The 24,015-nt window shown below is 49.7% G+C and overlaps 2 protein-coding genes across 2 annotated transcripts; one reads left to right on the top strand and one right to left on the bottom strand.

Annotated features, from left to right (window-relative positions):
- Positions 1-692: 692 nt before the first annotated feature.
- On the top strand, positions 693-9,076 carry SMAC4_02548 (uncharacterized protein). Its single transcript, XM_066089796.1, has 2 exons — positions 693-5,733; positions 5,812-9,076. Exons 1-2 carry the CDS (start codon positions 2,098-2,100, stop codon positions 8,272-8,274), a joined length of 6,099 nt encoding a protein of 2,032 aa, XP_065946195.1. The 5' UTR covers positions 693-2,097; the 3' UTR covers positions 8,275-9,076.
- A 2,472-nt stretch (positions 9,077-11,548) lies between these two features.
- On the bottom strand, positions 11,549-13,995 carry SMAC4_02549 (uncharacterized protein; the record flags this gene model as incomplete). The annotated part of the gene is made up of 7 exons (XM_024655474.2): positions 13,926-13,995; positions 13,837-13,869; positions 13,437-13,778; positions 13,149-13,376; positions 13,044-13,080; positions 12,001-12,980; positions 11,549-11,891 (listed from the first exon to the last, which is right to left on the bottom strand). The coding sequence occupies exons 1-7, from the start codon at positions 13,958-13,960 to the stop codon at positions 11,549-11,551; spliced, it is 1,998 nt and encodes a 665-aa protein (XP_024511357.2). The 5' UTR covers positions 13,961-13,995.
- Between the last annotated feature and the right edge of the window lie 10,020 nt (positions 13,996-24,015).

Below are 24,015 nucleotides of genomic sequence, written 5' to 3'. Positions count from 1 at the left end.
GACCCTATCTATACTCGGGTCGGCTCACCTATATTATCTCCGTTGTCCTTATCATGATCTCACGTAACATGCTCAGGTGAGATTGGCTGAGATTATGAGAAGTGAGGTCGAAGGGAAGAATGTTGTGCTGAGTTTATTAGAATCGAATCGCCCGTCGTGGTGGTTGCAGTTGCTGATGATGTCAGGTGCCAGAACCACAACACCCACCCCCCATGAGAGCCCAGCCCCGCTACCGTGCCGTGTAAACATCTGGTGACAAGGATGACCCACCATTTGCGATTGAGCGTGCAAGTGCAACGCGGCGTTGAAGGCCCACTTCGGAAGGAAAATGCTCACTAACTTTTGAAAGCGAAAAATAAGGGGGAAAAAGTTAGTGCAGTACTTTCATATTGGGTGAGCTTGGGTCACTGCACACGTCCGTCCTTGCGTCCAATTCCCGTCCCTCAACTCAACTCAACTTGAGCTTCTGCCCTCGTGTCGCATATCTTGAGGTTACGTACTTCGATTAGCTTGCACAAGGGACTCGAGGGATTGTTGGTGAGATATTCGACTTCCATGGCTGCTCCGGCTGCTTCCCTTGCGTTTGATGTTGGTTTCTTGGTTAACTAGGAATCAGGAAGCGAAGTCAAGGGAACTTATGTACCACTCGCTCTGAGTGGAAGCGACTGTAACAAAACGATGAACGGCACCAGCCCCCACCAAGGCAGCCCACCCTTCCCGATCTGGTGCATAATTAGATACCAGCTTCGCCAACCCGGCCGCAGGAGAAGATCAGCTTAGTTTCCAACTTCCAGACCGGCGCGGGAATGACTGCAGAAGCAAGAAGTCGGAGGGAGAAACCGGCCGATAACTGACAACATCGCGGATTGACCAAAGGGTATGAAGTGGAACTACGGCTTGTGTCTTTTCGGTTCCGGGTGTTACTGCTCTTTTTCACTTTTGGGATTCCGATTCGGATGAACTTCAATTCCATGTCGATGTCCGTTGTCCGCAACACTGCACCCATTTCGATCATTGTCATTGGCGGCCACGGGAAAAGATAACCTCATACTCAGCCACGAGGGGGATTGGTTACCCATTACGATATCTGAACGGCCTCAGCAAAACAGAAGCTCGGCTCCTAGGTCAGGCCCCTTCTTCGCCCGCCCGCTCCTTTTTTCCACAACACGCGCGCCAGCCAGCCTATGATTGTCTGAAGGTACCAACATTCGTTCACTGAACCTTCCTGTCGCACCACAGCAACTTTGCCCGTCGGCTACCTGCTCGCACTACCGAACCGCGTGGTCGACAGCTGATTGCCTCTTTACCTCAGGAACATACATACCCTTACCCTTGCCCTCTGTACGTCTGTCCTGCGGTTACCTTGACTTTGGTTTCTGTTCTTTGGGATATACCGTGTTGCGCGTGTCTTTTAGTCCCAGAGTCTAATATCACCTGCAGCCCAAGCTATTTCAGGGATCAAACCAGAGCTGAGCTGATATAGCTAGAGCAAACAGCTGCAAAGCCAGGGCTGAAGAGAGCTTGGAATTCACCAACACCACACGCCAGCCACTCTCCACCGCCTTTCGTCGCTCGTTCCTGGATTCTGGAGAACATCCACGTATTTTCCACGCAGGCTGGGCGGAGTTGGAAGCGCCTAGATCGGTGCCGCAGAAGACGCAAACACCAGGAGCTAGACCTACTGTGGTTTTGTTCCCGTTAGCCAGTGGGGCCCCTATGGGCTCTTACGATCCGACCCAAACTGGACGTCATCCCATTCACACTCAGTCATTTTCTCCTTCATCTCTTCTCGGCTGCTTCTCGCGAAACCACGGCGACCGCGGAAACGCGCATCCAGAGAACCTGACCGGCGCGCCTCGTCGACTTCTCCATGAATCACCGGTAGCGCCCTTCAAGGTTCAAGGTTGTATCTGGACCCCCAATGCGGACTACCAGCATGCGGGCTCCCTAAGGTTAGAGCGCCAATTCATCCCATCTCCACATGTCCAAAAGTCAACAAACAACATCCCCGTGGCTACCATCCATGGGCATCGCAAGATTATTACCCCTTTTGTCGCAAACAAACTGCTGACGCTGCACCCGTGATAGACAGAAGAAATGTCACCCCCAAAACCGAAACCCGACAAATCTCCATCACCACGGCCAAAGACCCCCAAGATCACCCCTACAAACTCCAAGAATGGCGCGCCGACAACCTCACCGACCAAGTCGGCCCCGGCTCCGGGCGCCACCACTCCCAAGAGTATGCCGACACCTACCAATAGCGGCCTCTCGCAACATAAAAAGAAGCCCGAGCTGAGGAAGCCCGAACCGAGTCTTCTGGGGGATTTCTTGCTCGGCCGACCATCCCCGCAGCGCATAGCCGCCCAGCGCTCAGCCTCGAAGCGCCGAAAAACCATGTCCATGGATGCCCAGAATGTTCGCGAGGAGCTACGCCAAGAGATGCGCGCCGCAGCTGTACGGAAGCTACAACAACCAGGTGGTGTTCGAGATCGCGTCAAGGCATGGCAAAAGGCGTCGCAAGCGGCCGTCAAGGCAGAGGGCCTTCCTATCCCGGTAGCAGAGGATGCACCAAGCGAACCGACCGAGTTCGCGGTTAACCTGAGCGGCGATGACGTGGATGAGGAGGACAGAATGAGAATCAAGTGGCGGCAGAAACCCAAGAAGAAGAACCCGAAAATAGTGACGGCGGAACCCAAGACTTCGACTGGGAGCGATAGCACTGCCAAGGAGAGGAAAAAGGTGTCAGGAAAATCAGCCGACGACAGGCCCGATGTTATCATCAAGGAGGCGCGACCGAGGCCCGAGTTACCGAAGAAGAGGATCATAAGCGACGACCACTGGATGAAGAAGCAACAACAAAAAGGGAAAGGGTCTGCGAAGCCACCAGTACCCGAAGCAGGCCAACCGATACCGAAAGACTTTCTCAAACGAACAGCGCAAAATCCATCGGTACAGAAGAAGATTAAAGATTGGGCTCAGAGGGTAGAACTACCACCGCCCCCACCACCGATCGCCAAGCGCCCAACGATCAAGAAGTATCGACATGCCAAGACCGGTGAGACCGTCACGGTTGAGGAAGAGGAGAGCGACGAACATCACCGTGGGGCTTTGTCGGAACCAGATATGCCTCGGAGGAAGCGCTCCTCGTCTGGTGAACGTAGGAGGGCAAGCCCAAAGCCAAGGACGGCACAGCGTACACCCGATGATGGAATCAGGGTACGTCCTTTGCAGGAACGGCGCTCCCATGATGATGGTATCAGGGTCCGCCCAGTTAAGCCCGCTCGCTCACTGCCAGACGATGGGGTCAGAGTCCGCCCTGGTCGTCCTGCCTCTGCCAACAGCAGCAGCAGGTCCACTTCTACATCAAGTCCCTCCTCTTCGTCCGGACAGACACCCAGTGATCGGCCTGGTAGCAGAACACCGCCCAGAAGGGCTTCACCTCCTCCTAGGCGTGCTTCAACCCTGCCTAAAGAAGCATCGACTTCCAAGCCAAGAGCGCGTAGTGAGCACTCGGCTGCTTCTGACGATGTGATAGAGGTTATTGTCGAACCCGAAAGCGAAACGTCATCTGCTTCGAGAAGCCCGAGTCCTCCGCCAAAGAGAAGGTTAAGAAGCCCTCCGCCTCCCAAGCGAAAGGGACCAAGAAGGAGAGGGTCTCGCGGTGGTGTGCGAAGAAAGCCGAAGCCAAGAAGCCCCAGTCCACCAACCACTGCCACGCAAACAGAAACCACAACGGATGGCAGGCGGCCGGGCGCTGACAAACCACGGCCTGCTCCTAAAGTTCATGAATCATCAGGAGAGGATTCTGACCGACACCCACCAACTGTCGCTGGCATTGACGATTTAGCAGAGATTCCATTTGGCTTCTCAGCTTTTAGTGAACTGGATCTCCCGCTGAGGGGAAATCCCGAAGGAGCACACGTCCGACAGAGTACGAAACCTAAGCCGAAACCTCAGAGGACCGATAGTCTCAAGCTAGTACCGAATGTCCTCAGGAAGGTTGTGAGCGGCGCCATGGAGAAGATGCAGGAGATGGCGCATGAGATGGCGGAACCGCCGAGGCCTCCTCCTACGGGGAACAAGCCCGCTAGGATCGAATCTTGGTTGAACAACACGGTTGACCCTTTCGTGGAGGGTATGCCTAACCTACCGCCTGTTGTGGCCCCCGAACCCCTACGAGTCTCGACCGCTGAGCGCAATTCCAAGGAGAAGTTGGTGGACAGAGGTTTGCCGGCTCATAGGGAACGGGCCCCTGAGCGCAACTCCAAGGAGAGGTTGGTCGATAGAGACTCGCGCAATTCTAAAGAGAGGCTGGTCGACAGAGACTCACGCAATTCGAAAGAGAGGTTGGTCGACAGAGAACTGCCGGCCCATAGGGAACGGACTCCTGATATTTCCAAGCGCGCTTCAGTAGAGCAGCCGCGCAGGAAAGAGAGACCTCACACTCCACCAACCCATGAAGAGCCACGGAAGGCTTCAACTCGATCGGACGATAGCGGCGTAACTCCCAAGAGGAGAAAGAGCCCTACGACTACCCATGATCCGGCGGCCGTTCTGAAAAGACGCTCGACTCCTAGGAGCCCAACATTACCACGAAGGAGTAGTGGTCCTGTTAAGAAGCCCTTCCGGGATGTTTTGAAGGAGGCCTTCAAGGGCGAATCCAGTGCGCACAAGATAGTCCCTATGGTATATCCCAGCTGCGAGACAGATGTTGAGTCTGAACCAGAGACTGAGGATGACTTCGAGTCCAGGAGAAGCCCACCGCAGCAGTGCTCCCCTGACTCGTACAAGAGAAGATCAGCATCTCCAGATCGCCCTCCCACAGCTGATTCCTATTCCTCATCCGAGCCTAGCACGCGAGGTCCCCCGCGAAGTAGACGGCCAACGAGTGGCGCTCATGATTTATCCACCATACTATCTGAGGACTCCCGCGAAGATCAGGAACCACATGGCAAGAAGGATACGGATAGCGTCTCCACTGTTTCCCAGTCCACCGTGACACAGACTCCCGAGGAGGCGTTCGGCCAGCCGACACCCCTCACCAGAGAAGCGAGTCAACAGTCACAAACCTCCCAGAGATCCCGCAAGTCTGGCAGCTTGAAGCGCCGACTTACCAAGCACTCTGATTTGGTTTCAGTACTCTCACTTCCAGACGATGGCCAAATCATCCCACCCAACCGCTCAAGGAGCATCAAGGCCTCGCGCAGCCTTCATAGAAAGCCTAGCAAGGCTAACGACGGCAGAGTAAAGGATTTGCTAGAGGAGTTTGCTGATGATGAACACTTTTATCATCGGGAACTCAAAACCTTGGTCGACGGTGTCGTCCCCGTGCTTTTGAACGAGTTTGTCCATGGCGACGATGTGGACGATGCTGATCGCAAAACGGACAGCATGGCCAAGGCTGTGGTAAATATGGGCGTCGCTCTCGAGAAGTTGTGGACTTACCATAAGCGTGCTCCTCTGCATGATATTCGCAGGCTCCTTGAATGGCTCGAGGCTGTCTCGCCAGTCTATAATAACTACCTCGACGTATGGCGATTGGGATTCCAGGATCTCATTGTCAATCTCGCACCACCAAGTGGGAGGATTGACGAGAATGATTCCCTCCTGAATGCGCTACCTCGCAACGAGGCTGGCGATGTGCTCAGCTACAACGGTGAGCGGGTAGATGTCGCGTACTTGTTGAAGCGGCCCCTGATCCGAATAAAGTGGATGTACAAGTTTCTCCGGGTAAGTTCCACTTGCACAACCATTGTCACCGCTAGCTTGGCGTGAACTGTCACTAACATGAGCGGTGTGTATGTGTAGGCGGCTGTTATGGTGATCAAGACTCCAGAAACCGAGGACTTGCTCAAATTGTACGGCAACCTCCAGGAGAAGGCCCGTACACGGCATCGTGAGGAGTTTGCTCGCATGACCGATGAGGACGCCAACAACACCGACACAACCCGTATCAGAGACCTCCGCACCCTCCGACCTCTGGACAACGTTCGGGTTGACCAGACCAGGCAAGTGGCAGCTAAAGACTCCTTTGAGATGGATCTTGACCACTCGACCGGTCAACGACTTGAGTGCCAGATCGAGCTCATGCACCGAGACAGGGTCAACGTGCCTTCCGACATGGGTGATATCCTCATCCGTGACATCAGCAACAAGGCTAAGCCATGGCTTCTTTTCCCGCCCGTTCCAAGGCAGTACATCTCGGCAAGGAAAGGCGACAGTCCCCGGAGCATGGTTGTCATGATCCGCGGTAGACACAACGGCAGCGAGTGGTACGAGCTGATCAAGCTGTCCACTACCGAAGAGGCCCAGATCACGGACTGGCTGGATATCTTGGGTAGCGATCCTATGCCTCCCCTCTCACGGCCAAAGCCCAGGATGAGCATGAGCCTCATCCAGGTCAGTTCAGCAAAAGCAGACGACCTCGACGTCCCGATTGGTGAACCAAGCGTCATTGGCGCGTCTGATGATGAATCCAAGACGCCTAGCCGATATCACAAGCGGCAAACCAGCGCTCCAGTTACCTCTTATCCGGCTCCCAGCAAACACATTCCCTACAGCGAATCAGTGGATATCTTCAGATCTCAGCCACTTACACCAGCTTACGGAATCGAGCCTGTGCCTATTCCTAAGCCTCTCAACATTAAGGGTGCAGCTCCCGTTCAACCTCCCGTTGAACTTGCTCCTACTGCTCGGGTAAAGAGGCGCACATCCTCTCCTCTCAAGCACGAGTATCATCCTTCAGACACCGACTCTGAAACTGAAGACTCTGCCCTCAGCGACTCAGAGTCTTCGTCATCCTCCAGTGATGAGCTGGATGAGAATGATGTTCCTGATACAATCCCAGGCTATAGCATCAAGCAGCCCCTGCCCCAGATCGTTGAAGAGTCCGTTGTCTCCGACAACACCATAGCGCCATTAGACTCAGCTTCTCAGGTTGGAGCGCCTCTTCCAGGCCAGCAAACACCGCGAGAGAAGCCTGTGCAGAGGTTCGTTGCATCAGTCTCGTACTGGTCCAACAGAAAGGGCATTTGGAGGGAGATCAACACAGAACCCTCCCAGATCCTGGTTTTCCCTGGTAGCATGGAGGTACACATGCTCCACGAAACCCCTGGCAACAAACAGGCATACCCTCTGCAGACCTCTGGTACGTCTGAGGTTGACATGGCAAACAGAGAGGCTGGAGGCATTGTCCCTCTCATCTGCCTCATCCTCACCCCCGTGGTCATGATCCGCCGTAGCACGGCACTTGACCTCGAGGTCCGCAGCCGCGTATCTCCCGAGTCTCGCCTGAGCAGCATCGATAGCGGCATGTTCCGCTTCCGCGCCGCGAGCCAGGATGAAGCGAAGGCCCTTTACGAGGCGGTGCACCGAAGCCGGCTGAACAATGCTAGGTACATTCAGCTTGCTGAAGAAGCACGCGTCCGTTCCTTTGGGCAACAAGTATACGACAATTCTGGCGCCGGTAGCGCCGACGGCACTGAGACCTCAAGCCGTCGGAAGGGCATCTTTGGCCGCAAGAACAGTTATCGCGCATCCACTCGCGCACCCAGCCAGCACAGCAGCGCAACCACCAGCGTCTCGGCTACCAGCTTCCTGCGTCGCTTGCTCGGTGGCGAGAACAAGTCGTTCAATATCGGCAAGTCCACTGTAGACAAGCAATCCCGTCCCGGCTCGATTGCCGGAAGCGGTACCCCAGGCGGCGGCGGCAGCCTGTACTCTAGCGGCTACTCCTCGAGTCCCGGCAACGACTCCTCAACCCCACCACGGAGCGCCTCCGCCTCCGTCTCCGGCAGCGGCAGCCACTCCCCCAGCCGCTGGAGCACCGGTCTTGCCAAGCCGTTTACACCAGGCCAACCGCTCGAAATCCGCTGCCACTTGAACGTGCAGGGCAACCGCTGGGCCGACAAGGGCGATTGCATCTTGCACATCAGCCGTCCTCCCCCCGGCGTCCGTCAGGAGCTATCGCTCTACCACGGTCTGGAGAAACGCATCATCGTGACGCACGCCACCAAGAAGGTTTCAGACAAGCCGCTCATCTTGCTTGATGCCGTGCTGGGATCCAAATCCTTCAGCATGCTGGGAACAAAGGGCATCATGTGCAGCGTCTGGGAGAACCTGCGCGACGAAGAAGGAAACGTTGGTCTAGCGCCCCGCACAGGAACGGTTGCCGGCAAGGTGACCAAGTGGTGCTTCCAGTGCAAGAGCGTGCAGCAGGCCAACTGGATCTTTGGCATCGTCACGAGCGAGGTGGAGGGGTTGATGCTCTAGGCGATGCGTCATCCCCCGAATTCGAATCCGGACCTTGAGCCAGTCTTGGAAGAGAAGCAGCAGAGCAGTAGTGGAAGTAGAAGTGGAAGTGGAAGTAACAGTGGAGGCGGTGGGAGTAGTAGTAGCAATGGCTGTTGCTACACAGCACAAGCACAGGTGGTGCGAGATCAAAGAAGAAGAGAAATGTGGAAACGAAAGTTGGACGAAAGTCCTGAAGGGAAGAGAAGAAGAGAAAAGAGAGCGGAGGAGAGGCTGAACAGGTTGATGATGATGTCTGCCGGCGCCGCGTAGTAGTGCGGAGTGCAGAGTGCAGAGTGCAGCACTGTACTATCTACAGCTGGCGACGCAGACTTTGTGGTGGAGTTTACAAGCTGGGTTTGCATCGATGCACATTAAGTGCAAGTCGGTGATGAGCGCTCCATGCATTGCATTGCGTTGGGTTTTAAACTATTTCTCTCCTATGTTTTCATAGCCTGTGTATGGCTTTTTATACCCCTTATACATATATACCTATATCCCTCTCTACACACGGCTATCAGCGAGCCCGAGGGGGGTGTATTTCTTATTCATAATCATTATTCACTATTGAGAAGACGCAACTTTCTCTCTCTCCTCTGCTCTGTTCTTGTTATCGTGGTACCTACCCAATACTTATTCCTGCTCCCTGAAGGAATTCTGCTATGTCTTCTGGAATGATATACCAAAGGAGTTTCTGGTCAGACGGCGGTAGGGGTACCTCCAACTTTAGCTCTAGTCTCAACAACAACCTACCCTGGTTGAAGTTATTCGAATGACATGACATACACAACCTGTACAGCCCAGTTAAGACTTTGTCCTCAAGCCGATATTTGTATTTTCTTGAAATGACCTGCCCCCTTCTTCACTCTGCCTCTCTTGTTATTATGCGCTCGTTCTTACCACCCCACCTTCCCACAACATCTTTTTAAAAAACTCTAGTACCTAGTCTGAGCTGGTCTAGCCCTCGCTCCCTCCTTCCGACGGGAGTCAGAGACGTCCACGCGTGACCAGTGGCATGTAACGGCAAAGGACGTTTCCATACCCGAACACTTGTAGTATAATCCCGATTCCTCCCTCAGTCAGCTCTTTAACATCCGGAGATGACGGTATGTACCATACACAGAACAAAATCACTTGTTATAAGGTCCAGGGTACTTTTACGTAAGCTGAGACTTTTCTACCCACTGTCACGGCGCTGGCGAACCACTACGTCACTAGGCTATGTTCCAAAAGGATACAAGTAACCGAAGCTGGCAATTCGGTCGCTCAAGTGGTCTTATATAGTTGTGATGGCAGTCGAGAGGCACAACTGCAAGGCTGCCATCACACCCACCGTTCCTGCCGTTCCTGCCGTTTCTTCCACCACTAACCAACAACTACTCTGCCTGCCTGCCTCTGCCTACCTGCCTGCCTGCCTGCCTTCCCTCCACTGTTCCTACCTTCCTACCTTCCTACCTTTATACCTTCATACCTTCCTACCTTCCTACCTTCATACCTTCATACCTTCATACCTTCCTACCTTCCTGCCATACGGTTGTACCTACACTATCTCCTGCATTCCATCTTGTTAGCCGGACGGCCGCCCGGTACGCTCACCCTTTTTCTCGTTTCTCTCCTTCTGCCCTTCCTAGGCAGACATGATGACATGGGACGACAAGAACACTTCCCATCCGCCCGCCCGACTGCCCCGTACCTGCCCTCCGCGGACACCATATATATGTAAACTCCCGTACCTTATCTGACCTCCCTTACCCCAACAGGGAGGCCCTGTGGCCTGGTCTTATGGCGTAGTGGTTAGGTACCGTTGGTGAATAACTTGCCCGACGTGGCGGTTTTCGTAAAGTCGCAGCTGGCGGATTGTCGTTCGTTCTACAAGCGTACCTGGGTGACTCGGTTTTTTGCTTTTGTTTCATTGGATTCTGAAAACTGCCGAGGATTTCAGAAATTTGGTTTGGAAGTTTTATTCTTGTTTCTTAGGAAGAAAAGAGGTCTTCTTTGTGCGATGTGGGAGGCGAGGCGGGAGATGGATTGAAGAAGGGTGATGTTATGTTTGCAGCGCCGACCGATCGACAGACCCACCGTGATCTCGCCTTCAACCAAGATGCTCAGTCATGCTGGGGAGTCAAAGTACAAGATAAAGTGATGAAACACGAAAATAGAACGAATAACCAGTTCCATGTACAATAACTCAGCTATTATATGATTATGGTTAAGTATTAACAGACCCTATGAGATCCTGTTGAACCATCTTGCCCTGATCTCCCTTGCCCTCTTCTGCATCGCCAGCGTGGGAAATATTATCGTAGTCCACATGATACACATATCCGACTTTGGAATCGATCAAGATCTCCAAAACGATCGAGACCATATTAACACCCAGCACATTAGCAAGGACCAGCTCAGCTCACATATACACCGCGCAAGAAAAATGTTCCAGACCATCTCTTTCTTTCGCCTGATCACTTCAAGATACTACATATCCTTCTTGTCCATCTGCGAATTTCATCATTCATGGTCTGTCCACCTATCGTCCTCTCTCCCCTCATTGTAGATCCTCCCATATCCACAAAACAGTATAATTATCGATCGAGCCGAGGTGCAATAACAACCTCGCTCATGAGATGTCAAGCCAAAACAAACGCCGCCCAATGCAACCTGTAGCCACCGCTGACGGTGCTAAGGATCCAATAACCAATTACCAAAAATCCAACGCTTTTTTTTTTTTCAGAGCCCAAGGGTAGACACATCAATGCCATACCTTGTCTCTCAAAACAACTTCAAGTCCCTGTCCAGAGAGGACCAAAAAAACCATTATCAACAGCAGTCGCTTATGCAGTTGGGTATCATGACCATCCAGTGATGTCCGTAAGGAGTGTGTATCTAAAGCTCGTCGAGTGTGTCGTCGAGATGCAAGTGTCGCAAAAAGGAATGTGTATGCAGTTGGGTATAAATGTGATTCGTCGATCCATATAAAAGGAGTGTCTATAGTTCGTTATGGGATCCAGCCGTGGGATATATAAGGAGTGTCTATGCGTCACTGAAAGGAGTATCGTTAAGGAGCGTCTTGTGCTGTCAAGTGCAGCGTCATTGCAGTCGTTAAAGGAGTGTGAGACGCATCATAATGCGTTGCAATGCTGCAAGAATATCGTCGTGTGATCGTAAAGGAGAGTGGTATGCAATCGCGTCTGTGTCGAAAAGAAAGAAAATGCTGAGAAGAGATGAACACCGGATGCCAGATTCAGTTAGATGCGATGTGCTAGGGCCTTTCGTCCTTGATGCAAGGCTGTTCATCCTTGATGTAAGGTCGTTCTTCATCCTTGATGTAAGGTCGTTCTTCCTGGACGTAAGGCCGTTCTTCTTTCACGTTCTCATTGTCCAGGTAGTTCGAGGTTATGGAAGACATCGAGATGCTGTGGCCATGGCTTGAAGGTGGTGTGAACATCATCGATGGGGTTGGCGACTCCGGGAGCGGAAGTCTGGTGGAGTATTGTCCGGAACCGAGGAACGGAGAAGGGGCGAGGCGTGGGGGACCGGGCCAAAGTACGGTAAAGTCGTCCGGAGGCGGGTAGGTGGGCGTTGAGCTTGGCATTGTGGGAGTCCTGGTGGCCATGTTAATTAAACCTTTGCCTTTCTTAAGAGCCGGACAGCGGCCGGTGTGGCGATCAAAGATCCTAGACTGTCCACACGGATTGGATTGGATGGACGAACCCGACACCATAGGGGCTGGCACCGCCCATCATGGGAGTAGCGGAGAAGCCCATGTCGTACGAGGGGTATTCGTCCGGATCACTGTAGGTGATGGAAGCCGCGTCGTTGTAGTCACCGAAGGTACTCGTAGTGGGACTGTATGCTCCATACGACGGGCTCGGGATGCTAAGGTACTGTGGTTGGCCAAAAGGTGCCGAGATCTGGAGCGGACTGGGTCCGCATTCTGGGATGACGGACAGGTTCTCGGTACTATAGCTGAAAGCTGGCCTCTCTCCGTATGGCAGGTATTCGGACGATGACGCCGCGGACAAGGGCATGGGCGAATCCCCATTGGCGTAGAAGTTGTCGAACACAGGGAAAGATGGCGTACGGACCGGCTGGTTCCACCCCATGCGAGACCGGAATTCGGAGACTGTGTCAATAGGGAAGTTCATCAACGCAAGAGGGGTTGCCAAATCACCCTCGAGTTGTCCAGAAATGTTCATGGAATGCAAGCGACGCGTAATCTCCTCAACCGGGCCAATTGTCAAACTTCCAAAGTAAGCGGCACCGATCTCAGGGAAGAGGCGCTCCATGACCAGAGCAACTGTGTAGTAGTGAGCAATGATGACCAAGGCACTGGGCGAACCATGAGTCTGTTGGAGGTACATAACGGGGAGCCAGAACAGCCACGTGCGCAGGGGTCTTAAGCGCTCAAACTGTTGGGCTACCGACAAGGTTGGGCTAACCTTGCGAGCACCCTTCAGGAAGCTGATGAGCTGAGCAACGGACTTGGTGTCCTCCCTGTTGTGCTTGAGGTGAGACTCAACCTTCTGGAGCTGCTGGAGAGTCCTCTGGAAGGCGTCCAGGTCTTCCTTGCGCGGCTGGCTGGGCTTGTGGTCAGGAGCGGGTGACGGGGGAGCGGTTGGGAACGTGCTGCTTTCGGCAATGAAATCACCGAACTGAGACTCGTGCTTCCAGGGGTCCATAGCCTCAATGACCTATTGTTTCCACGTCAGCATTCGTGCCTTTTTGTAACAGTGTACGCTCGCGGTCAGACGTACCGATGAGGTTCCCTGCATGAGCTGGGTCCAGCTTCGCCTGTAGAAGCATTTTGAGTTAGCCCCTTCCATGTCTGTGTAGCCGGAAGGCTGCAGTATATTGCTTACCAATCTGTGGCTTGCCACGACAGAACAAGAGATGCGGCAAGGATGGCGTCAGAAGTGTCCTTCGAGAAGGTCCCGATGGCTTCCTGGAGACCCTTCAAGGCAATACCCCGATGCTCATAAGCCATGTTTCCGACCAATGGACAATCGGTCAAGTATGCAATGTGCATGGCAGAGAAAGCCAACAGCGAATGCAAGACATAGTTATGGGTAGCACCAATCTTGATGATTCTAGAAAACCTGTTAGCGCCCAGTCCAGCCCAGTGTTGACGTGCCAAGTGCTAATCTTACGTCGGGATCTGCCGAGTCCACAAAGTGAAGCCGTTGGCATCAATTTCCATCATCTGATTGCTGATTGAGGCGACGTGGTGAATCAGGCGCAGCTCGTCTGTGCTGAGGTACTGAGGAGCAGGAGTCGGGTAAATGTTAAGGTTCGGGAACGGGAAGAGGCCAGTGCGCTGCCACTGTTCAATGACAGCCTCGACTTCGGGCGTCCACATAAGATCCGGCTTATCAGGAGAAGTAGATCGGTCATCAGCGACAGGAATGTCATTGTATGGGCAACGGATCTTGTGCTTGGTGCAGTTGCGGCACTGGGGAAAGCTTTCATCACAACGAATGTGGCGGCGCTTGCTGTGTGATTGTTAGAAGCAGTTCTGTACACAAATTGTCACGGGTCGAGTGAGCTTACCATGTCTCGCATCCCTTTCGGGACTTGGTGTGACTGAATAAAAAGTGTCAGTGAAAGACCACCCGAAGTCAGCGCACAAGGAAGCTTACCTGCGCCTAGGAGGACCACCGCCGGGACCAGCCATTGTGACAGTAAGATAGTTGAAAAATATTAGCGAGAGAACTACAGCAAAGGTTAGCACACATCTCCGTCAATCCAAGCACACGGACAAACGAGGCACTCACAAGAAGCAGAGACACAATGGACCCTGGGGACGTCGAAGTAGCGAACGTGATGGGCTGATGCGAGGACAGGAAGCGTAGGCTGTGCCTTATACCGAGAACAGGTACTGAGACTGCAACGTTGTCTTCCTGAAAGGTCGATCTAGAGCGAGCGTATTTCGAGGGTAGTTGTTGAACGTGAATAACCTGACAGTCAGGTGCTTTGAGCGTTGACTACCTGGAGTAGCCAATCGGTGGTGGTGCTGAGTAACTGGTTGCTTGTTCCAAGTCGTTCACAGTTGCGTCTTCTCGATAACCCTGATATCCAAGATCTTCCCTAAAATCCAGATCCAAATCTCCTCCTCTCCTTCACAGCTGGTAGCGATCGTGGGTGGTGAAAGATTTTGCTTTTTGCGTGTTTCCAAACGAAACCGGAAACCCAAAGCGAATGCGGGCGTCAGTTTGTGGCTGGTTTGAGTTTGGGCAAGTCTTAGTAGGTGTATGGCAACATCTACTTTTGATGACTTTGGGTTCTTGTCTCCTTTTTTTCTGTTTTCCGTGGATATCCAACGAGGGTGGTTGGTTAAGCGAGAGTCAGATGAATGGGGGTTGTTGTTGTTGTTGTTGTTGTTGTTGTTGTTGATACGGATCTCCTGGGCTCTCCTTTCGATTCCAGATGAGTTGTTGTTGTCGATGCCGGAGCGTTGACTGGAGCAAATGAGTCGAAGTCTTTCTTGTCGTTCTCTTTTCAAGTGGTGATGAGGCTTCAGTGTTGTTTCGCAGGGTTGAGTTGAGTAGGCGTAGCGAGGGGGGAGTTTCCTTCCAAATCTTTCCGTCTCTCCAAACCACCAAGAAAAATGAAACAAGCGAATGACAGGAGTCGACGAGGACTTCCTAGGGGTGCTAAAAGCGAATGTGGGAGGCGGAACGACAGCGGAGGACTGAGAATCAGACCTGAGGTTGATGATGTACAGTTAGTGAGATGGGTCGAAAAGGAGAGGGGGCGCGATGTGTCCGGGGGAAGCCCAAGTGTTAAATAGCGCCAGTGCGGACTGGGTCTTGGTGCCAGGCTTGGGTGCAGACGGGCATTGACGGGCGTGACGGGGGACTGCTGGGTACCACTGGCGCACTTGGCCCTGCGTGCGGACTGGTGCAGTTTCCGCGCACCTTCTATGTTCTCTTTGGGGTCATTGGGCAGAGCCGCCTGATCATTGGCTTACACGCCGGGGGTCGGCTTGTCTCTGCCACCAGTCAACCACTCCTTCCCACTGTGTGCTTCCCAGTGCTCCAGTTGCTCCAGTTGCTCCAGTTGCTCCAGTTGCTCCAGTGCTCTTTCCGTGTATCCATCGATTGTTCCCCCAACTGCCACAACGCCAAAACTGTGCCGTCATTGGCTGTTGATCCCCACCGTCTGAGCAGAGCAGAGGAGGGGACTCCGAAAGAAGAGAACCCCCAAAAATGTACCCACACACTGCTGCTCGCTGCCCTTGCACACCCAACACAATGCGACCTGAATGGGCACTGCATCGCTGCAACCACTGTCTGCACACCCACTCTGCACAATCCACTCACTGCTGCAGGCAATGAGATGGAGGTGCCCGCTGCGTGGTGGACATCAGGATCGAGGGCGAGCGCTGATGAGGAAGTATCGGTACCGCGATAGACGATGGTGCCGATGAGCATCATCAACAACAACACAGTGGAAATCAGAGAGGAGCTACAGACCGCGGACAATCGCCGCTATGCTAGGAGCTATAACCTTACTAGAGATACAGTACATTGGCACAGGTAGGGCACAAGCGCAGTTCTACAATTGTGGATGTATGTACACTATGGAGGTGATGGGTGGGATGGATGGATGATGTGCAACCGTTCGATTCTCTGTCACTGTATCCGTCTGTCACTAGCGAGTCCTCCACTCAGCGCTCTGCAGGTTGTCAGTGGTCGATGTCGGCATGACATGCCAATTCATCGACGACCAACAGAGCATCCAACGGCTCATCCGGTAGGTATGAGAGCAACTGGCATCCAAGAGAAGGGGACCACTCAAGCACAGGGCGCAGCAGACATGACGGCAACGTCAAGCATGAAGCAACAACGACAGCTCCTGGTAACCTGTCCCATCCGGTTAGCTGTACATACTCATGTAGGTATGTATGTTGACTTCTCCGGTATGATGGTCCGTCATCCTGACTTCCGATTCTCCCAAAGATATGGGACGCTTCGAACCATCTTGTTGGACTCGTCCGGCATTGAGGATGATTGATGAGTGGCCGGCCACGATTGGGACTTGCTGACAGACAGAGGAACTCGGAGCGAGAGAGCAAAATAAACATTATCACTTTCGACGAATTACCCCCGATCGGCCTGGGGAGCAACTCCACCCAAAGGCTACCTTACCTTACCTTTAACACTACGGAATAAAGGGCACAGCCGGGCGGAAACGTGTAAAGAACCATGGACCATGGAAGCGAACGGTGCGGAACTGCCATGATCATCCATCCAGTTTCTTGGGAACAAGGGTCAAAGAGATGGATCGAGATGGCGGAACAGGATCTCCTCTGATATCTTTTTTTATGTTACTCTCTCCACTCTTTGAGTGTCAGAAATGGAGATTTGAGGCTTGTTGCTGTCACGGTATTGCGGAGACGGGAGAGACACGGCAGCAGAGGAGCGAAAGGAAAAAGCAGAAGTGGAAGCAGAGGCAGGCGTTCGAAGCGAAGCGAAGCGAAGCGGAACAACGAACGGGCCATCCACCTGCAAAGAGCAAAATAGGTGAAAGAGCCGACACCGATCGAACGGGGTTGTCTTGGTGAATGGAACTCTCTCACTTCTCCATCCATTCATCCCCCGGGAACCCAGCCAGCTAAGAAGGAGGAGAGGAGAAAGGGTATCTTCTGGATCTCGCTTCTTTTCTTCTTAGGCCACTTGTTGTCGCACCATGTCATCGTCCCTGCACGTGTTGATGGTGGTGTTGGTGTTTTGTACCAAGTACTAGTAGTAAAAATGGGACTAATTTAGTGACTAGTAAAGGCAGGTAACGTAGCGTAACTTCTATTCTCTTTCTTTCTCCTAGGTGCACTTTGCGATCTCGGGGATAGGTGATCGACGGCCGAGGGACACAGTAAGGGTACTCTACAGTGTGCCTACTCTAATCATCTCAACTCGAAGCAAATGATAACGTGACAGAGCATGATTGCCATTTTTGTCCCTCCAGTGTGATGAAATTGAGGCTCATCCGGTGTAAATAACTGTCTGGGTTCTCGCTCGCTGTCGAATCTGCGGTGCGCACAGAAGTAAAACATTTGGGAACATCCTTGGCCTCATTTTCAGGGCTTATGGTGTCTGCGGTTCGTTTCCGCTGTTGTCAGGCTGCTTCACGTCCTGTCTTTCGCGAGGTCCCTGTTCGCAAGGTCCTTGGAGTTTACGGAACCATAATGAGAAAACCCTCGAGTAGCTCCGCCAGCTGGCCCGAAATTGAGGGCTCTTTCTGTCTTACCAACAACAACTCTCCATCAGCCTACCGGTGTGCAGGATCTGTACATAAAGTCTATGAGTGTGATTTGTGTCCTGGCAACGCTGTAATGAAGCAAGGTACCTACCAGCCTGTCTGCCTGGCGTCCGGCTTCATTTCGTCCCAGAACGTTGGTTCTTTGTTTCTTTCTTGTTGAACCTGTTGGTAAGCTCGGCAGCCAGTTCATGGCTTTTCCATCACCTCCGTCCGCCAAGTCCGATTCGCCGCCAAGGCCTTGGCCCAAGTTTAAGTTTGTCAAAGTGTTCCGTGATGAGGTGTGCGTCTCTGCTGTCAGGTGGTGGTTTTTCTCCGAGCTTCTGGCGCTAGTGGAGTGCAGGACGTACATTTAACAGCGGGCTTGAATCCGACTGTTGACTGCACGCACTCTGCAGAAGGAAACGGACGATACCCATACTGTGCGAGAAGATTAAGATTGATACTGTCATCCTACAGCTCCAACTAACGGCGGCGGCTTATGCTTGGTAAACTTTATCTCTCCAGGTCGGACGTCAATCTCGACTTTGTGTGCCAGAAACGCCCTCATCACCAATTGCCATGGCGTGACAATGGCCACAGAGAGGTTCTCGTTCGACCAAAACAACTCGTTTCTACTGGCCGAACATCGCTCAGGGCAGCCGACTTTGATCTATTCTGGGCCCTTTTAATCAGGCACAACAGCAGATCCGGCGGGAGCTTGCCGAGGTTTAGCTCAGGTCATGATCATCACTGAGCTACGGAACTGAAGTGGGAGCCAAGAGTCTTCTCCACCTTTTCCTGTGCGGGTTTCCTTTTTATTCTGTTGCCTTGTCCTTCGCGCCCGAGCGCTCTCAAGGTGTCATCCACATCGAGTTGGATTTGTTGTGAGTTTCTATTAAGTTCACCTTTGGGGCAAGCTGAGTAGGGCACACATGGTCTGTGCATGGTTGGTTGGCTCTTGGTTCTCTCCCGCGGATATTGAGTGATAACAGAAAGTGCAGATAACCATTACGTACCCATTCCGACAACGGTTGAGTTGACCATTTTCCCATCACAAAGGACCCTGCCTTCCTGTTCATCCCAAGCGGGAGAAGATGAGGAGGCTGGTTTAAGCTCATCTGGGGATAGCCGCCCCTGTAAGGTTCCTGGAAGAACATGTTACCTATTACTACGTGCCCCTGGGCCAATCAGAGCGCCCCCTGTACCGGAAACACAATTGAGGCGGAGCTCGCATGTTCCCATGTTAGCTCTCTTCTTTCCTCCGTCAATGATCCGTTCCAACCTTCAATGTTCCGAGGGTGGGTAGCCGACGACCTGTCTACCTACCTCTCTGGCATCGAGCAAAAGAGTTTTGGAGGGTACAGAGCGAAATGGGAAATTGTCACGGATCTGGACGTGGACGGGCACTGACCGTTTGGGATCTGGCCTGCATGACGCACGAACTTGACACTGACATCAACAATCTCACGGCCCTGGAGTCGGTTGGGGGCTTTGTGGTTATCATTTGAGGAGCGTCCGTCTTCCCCCCGCCTGCGCTGCACCAGAGTATAAAGCCAACGTTACTATGAGCCACTTTGGACCACTTTGGTTAAAATTGCAACCGGGCGCAGTTGGCAGTGCTGGAACTAACAGCAGTCCTTCAATTTCTTGAGTGGTCCTTGCGTGGACGAAGGGGGGCGGGGCAGCAACAACTGCCTCTCTAGTTGCCGTCGTGAGGGGAAGTTTGGGTGCTTGACGAGGTCTTTGATGGTCGCGATATCATCCTGCAGATGAGGGGGTCTGCCCTGGTCAGTTCACTTGGGAAGAAAACAGGCCAATGGGGAGTGGTAGAGGTTTAATTCGAGCCAAGCCACTCCAAGGAGTCACTTCGACGTCGATGTGTCTGTGTGACGGTGGTAGAGTGTGCTCTGCGGCAGTCTCAGGCCATCTTCATCCGCGCCACCTTCCATGTTCCTCGACAGTCGACGGTGACTTGAGAAAGTGCTCGAATGGGTTGCGTCGACTGGATTGCTAGCAAGAAGTTACGCGAAGCTCACGCCGAAGTCCTGAAGAAAGCATCGACGGGAGTTCCACCAAACAAACCCAATGAACATCAGGCAAGAGCCTCAGGCTGAGATTTGACAAGGTCCGGTCTCGGGTTGAGTTTGCTCCAAATCATCCCTTCCTCAGACCGAAGTTCATGCCTTACTTCGAAAGCGCCTTCCAAATTTCGATCCATTTGAAAGGATATTTTGGACGATAAGTCACATGTACTTGGGGGGTTCGGTTTGCCAAGGAATTTTCCCTCCCTACTCGTTAAGTAGGGGGTAGGGAAAATGTAGGACGACTTTTTAATGTGAGACAAGCTACATACAATTTTATTACAAATCTACCTTATCTTCATATTAAATTACAACATTACACATAATGATTTATCAATACAATAGTAGTTAAAGCTCATATAATTACTTAATTAAATAATAAGTAAACAAAAGAGTGAATTACATCTTTACTCATTAATTTCTAATACAAGTACGAATAGAAATACAAATACAAGTACAAATATAAGTATAAATACCTCTTTAACTACCACTTCCACTCTTACTAGTATAATATTTACAATTAACTTTTATCGTACTTTCAAGCGAAGTTACATATAAAGTCTTATAATATTCTTAATATAGTTTATAATACCACAATATAATATTTCTTAAAAGAATCGTAGCCGTAATAAACTTAATAAGATAAGAGTAAAAGGAGCGGAAACTGGAGTTAATAATAGCTTAGTTAATAGACTAACTCATATTAAGGGTTTTAATATAAATAGAAGTATAAAAAACCGGCAATAAAATTAAGGAAAGAGGAGTAAATCATCTTCTTTCTCCTTTCTATTCTCTTCGTTATTATTGTCGTTATTATATATTTCTTTTAATAACACCTTGTTCTGCCGCTCTTCAATAAATGTACTCTCTGTCACAGCGTTGGCGGACCACTACATCACTAAGCTATATTCCAAAAGGATACAAGTAACCGAAGCTGGCAATTCGGTCGCTCAAGTGGTCTTATATAGTTGTGATGGCAGTCGAGAAGCACAACTGCAAGGCTGCCATCACACTCTCATACTTGTCAAATATCGCATCTTGTCACAGGTTGACATTGGCTATATAGTGTGCATTCCGAGTTCTGCCTTGCAAGCAGAACATTGTCCTATCTTTTATAAGTTTGGCCGTCTGGGCATATGCACCCCAGCCTGTCATAGCATTAACGGTCTATATATCTAAAGCAGCAACAACGTTAGTAATGAATTCTAAGATAGGGTCTAGCTTTATGATATGAATAATTTAAGTATTAACTTAAACAGCGACTTAACTTACTGTTTCATAGAAAAATAAACGAGGAAAGGAAGATATAACAGCGGTAAGCTTAGTAGTAAAATGATTATTACTGTGATGACAGCCTTGCAGTTATGCCTCTCGACTGCTATCGCAACTATATAAAACCACTTGAGCGACCGAATTGCTAGCTTTGGTTACTTGTATCCTTTTGGAATATAGTTAAGTAATGTAGTGGTCCGCCAGCGCTGTGATAATTTCTAAAAATGATATCCATCTCCTCATTAAAGCTTTTATTTTTATATAGTAAGTAATCTTCGAAAATATAATCTTATAATTATTTATCATAATATGATACTTTTATACTCATATCTACCTAATGAAATAGTATCTCCTTTTAAATATTAAGCACATTCCCTTCGTTAATAAGGATAAAACCTTCCTCCTCCTGGAAGGCAGAACTCAGAATGCATACTATATAGCCAATGCCAACCCATGACATCAGCGCTCTCTAACACTCTCTATAATCTTATAGTTAATAACTCTAATAGTATACAATTATTTCTTCTAGTCACCTATAGCCTCTCGCTATACTTTCTTAACTGCCTCTTTACTAAGCTGAGCCTTCGAAAGACTTAAAAAGTTGCTCTCTTTAAGGATTTTATATACCCGTCTTCTTATCTTTTTATCTAAATTAGCAGCCCTCTTCCTATCTTATTAATTAATATCCTAAATCTTATTATACATTAATACAACTTCGTTACTAATAATATTAATAAATAAAAAGCTGCTACAAATAGGTAAACTAAATTAATTGGGATACTTATCTTCAACATACTTCATAGTCCTAACGGCTTTAGTAAAGCGGTTAACTTTAGAGAATATTAAAAGTAGAGTAGGATTTAATTCCTTAAGTTGCTTTATGTGATGGCAGCCTTGCAGTTGTACTTCTTGACTGCCATCGTAACTATATAAGACTACTTGAGCGACCGAACTGCTAGCTTCAGTTACTTGTATCCTTTTGGAATATAGCCTAGTGGTGTAGTGGTCCGCCAACGCCGTGACACTAACTATATTGCTCTCGACGTTTTGAAATATTTCTAATAGTAGTATAACCGTATATAATATTTATAATAGCTTTAATAATATAGAAATGTATGACAAGCTGGGGTGCATATGCCCAGACGGCCAAACCTACAAAAGATAGGACGATGTTCTGCTTGCAAAGCAGAACTCGGAATGCACACTATATAGCCAATGTCAACCTGTGACAAAATGTGCCTACTAAACTAATTGAGAGTATTTTTCCTATTCTAAGTAAAGTTTCACAGCGCTGGCGGACCACTACATCACTAAGCTATGTTCCAATAAGATATAAGTAACCGAAGCTAGCAGTTTAGTTGCTCAAGTAGTCTTATATAGTTTGTCCTGGAAGAGGCACCTGAGTACATTCTATGACAAGGTTCATATTTAAAAAAAAAACTTATTAGTAATTTAGTAAACTGTATACCCTCCTCGAAATTGTTATTAATGAACTTTTTAATAGAATTAGTCTTAAAAATTATATAAATAAATAAAAATAGACTTCCCAATTGCGTTCAAATTAGCAATAAGCGTAGTAAACTCACGGTTAGTAATATTATTAATTTCTACTAATCAGAGAACAGTCAATATCTATTTCCATACAGATTAACTAGCAAAATAATATACTAATTTACTTTAACATTCAACAAATTTTTAAATATAATAATTCCAATACGCCCACCTACTATATAACTAATTCTTATACTTATTTCATCACTATTCCAAATATCGCCTTTCTCAACTTTGTAGTTAGTAAGTACATCTTCTTATCTATTAAACCACTTGTTAACAAAGTTGTCATTCAATTCCTAAAACCTCCACCTAATATTTACAGCGTAATATATTGTAAATTTCAATTCTCAATAGTATTTTATAAACTAAACTAATTATTTACCATTAAAAGTAGCTAAAATACTCCGCAACTTGCGTAAGCAGTTCACGGCCAATATTACTATTTTGTATAAGGTGGAAAACCTTTCTTAGAAGCAAAGTATTATATACGAAACAATAGCATCTTCTTTAGCGCTTATTAATATACAAGGGCGCCCTCTCGATTGCAATAACACAACAGATTTATAAAGCTCGCGCAACAACTTAATATAGCAACTAATAGATATACGAGACTCTTTAATAATTATAACTATTTCTCTAATAGTTAGCAGCTTCAATATCCTACCTCTATCGCAAAACAGATTCGTATCTACAGTAAGCATTGAAATATATACGGACACTATAATACCTAGCGGGCGCCTTTCCTAACTCTTCAAAATACTTATCAAAGCTAATAGGTACTACAATATAATAAATTAATAATTAAAAACTTCTTTATTAATTCATAGATATATAAACGACTTACTACTTACAAATTCACAGCAAAAGCAATCAAATAACAACATATTATATTACGAAGCGAGGTCTAAAATCATAATGCAAATAAACAATTTTGCAGAGCGCTAATAGGAGATTTGACATAGTATCAACCGGGCTTGTCCCAAATTAAAAAGTTGTTCCACATTTCCCCTAACCCCTACTTAACGAGTAAGGGAAGAAAATTCCTTGGCAAACCCAACCCCCCAAGTACCTACTGTAGCGGGGCAGTCCTGATTGATGTCATCATGGCACCAGGATCATCATTGAAGGCGAACGGATGAACACTGTACAGTTCCTTCCCTTTATAGTATGAACTTCCTAACGCGCACGGAAGGAATCGCCAGGGCACCCCATTTCCCTTGGGCTCCCAAGCTACCGGCCCTACCGGCACACAGACGAGCGCGCACAAATTCAAACGCAGAATTTCCCCCGAGGCGGCACAGAGACAAAAAGTTGGGGTTTCTGCCAGATCTGCCTGTAAAAACCCTTCTCGTCAGATGTTCATTTTTTCACGCAAGACAAGATCAGCTACTGTCCACCCACCTGTCCACTTGGCCGAGGACCAACTTGCCGATTATCGCCAGCAAGGTGGAGAAGGTACAAGAGGTTCATATATTCTAAATAATCGATACCATTATATGTGAGCGCGAGCACCGACAGAGCGTAGCGTTTCTGGGATGCCAGGAAATACCAACAAGTCCTCCCATGTTGGTGATCGGTACCC

Source organism: Sordaria macrospora, chromosome 2 (genome assembly GCF_033870435.1).
Source record: "Sordaria macrospora chromosome 2, complete sequence".
Classification (NCBI taxonomy): Eukaryota; Fungi; Ascomycota; class Sordariomycetes; order Sordariales; family Sordariaceae; genus Sordaria; species Sordaria macrospora.
This window is presented reverse-complemented; position numbering and strand designations above follow the sequence as displayed.

Bases quoted from the DNA above. Each gene is read 5' to 3' on its own strand.
- SMAC4_02548 (XM_066089796.1), top strand. From the start codon at position 2,098: ATGTCACCCCCAAAACCGAAACCCGACAAATCTCCATCACCACGGCCA. The intron at 5,734-5,811 runs GTAAGTTCCACT...GTGTATGTGTAG, and splicing joins GGATGTACAAGTTTCTCCGG to GCGGCTGTTATGGTGATCAA.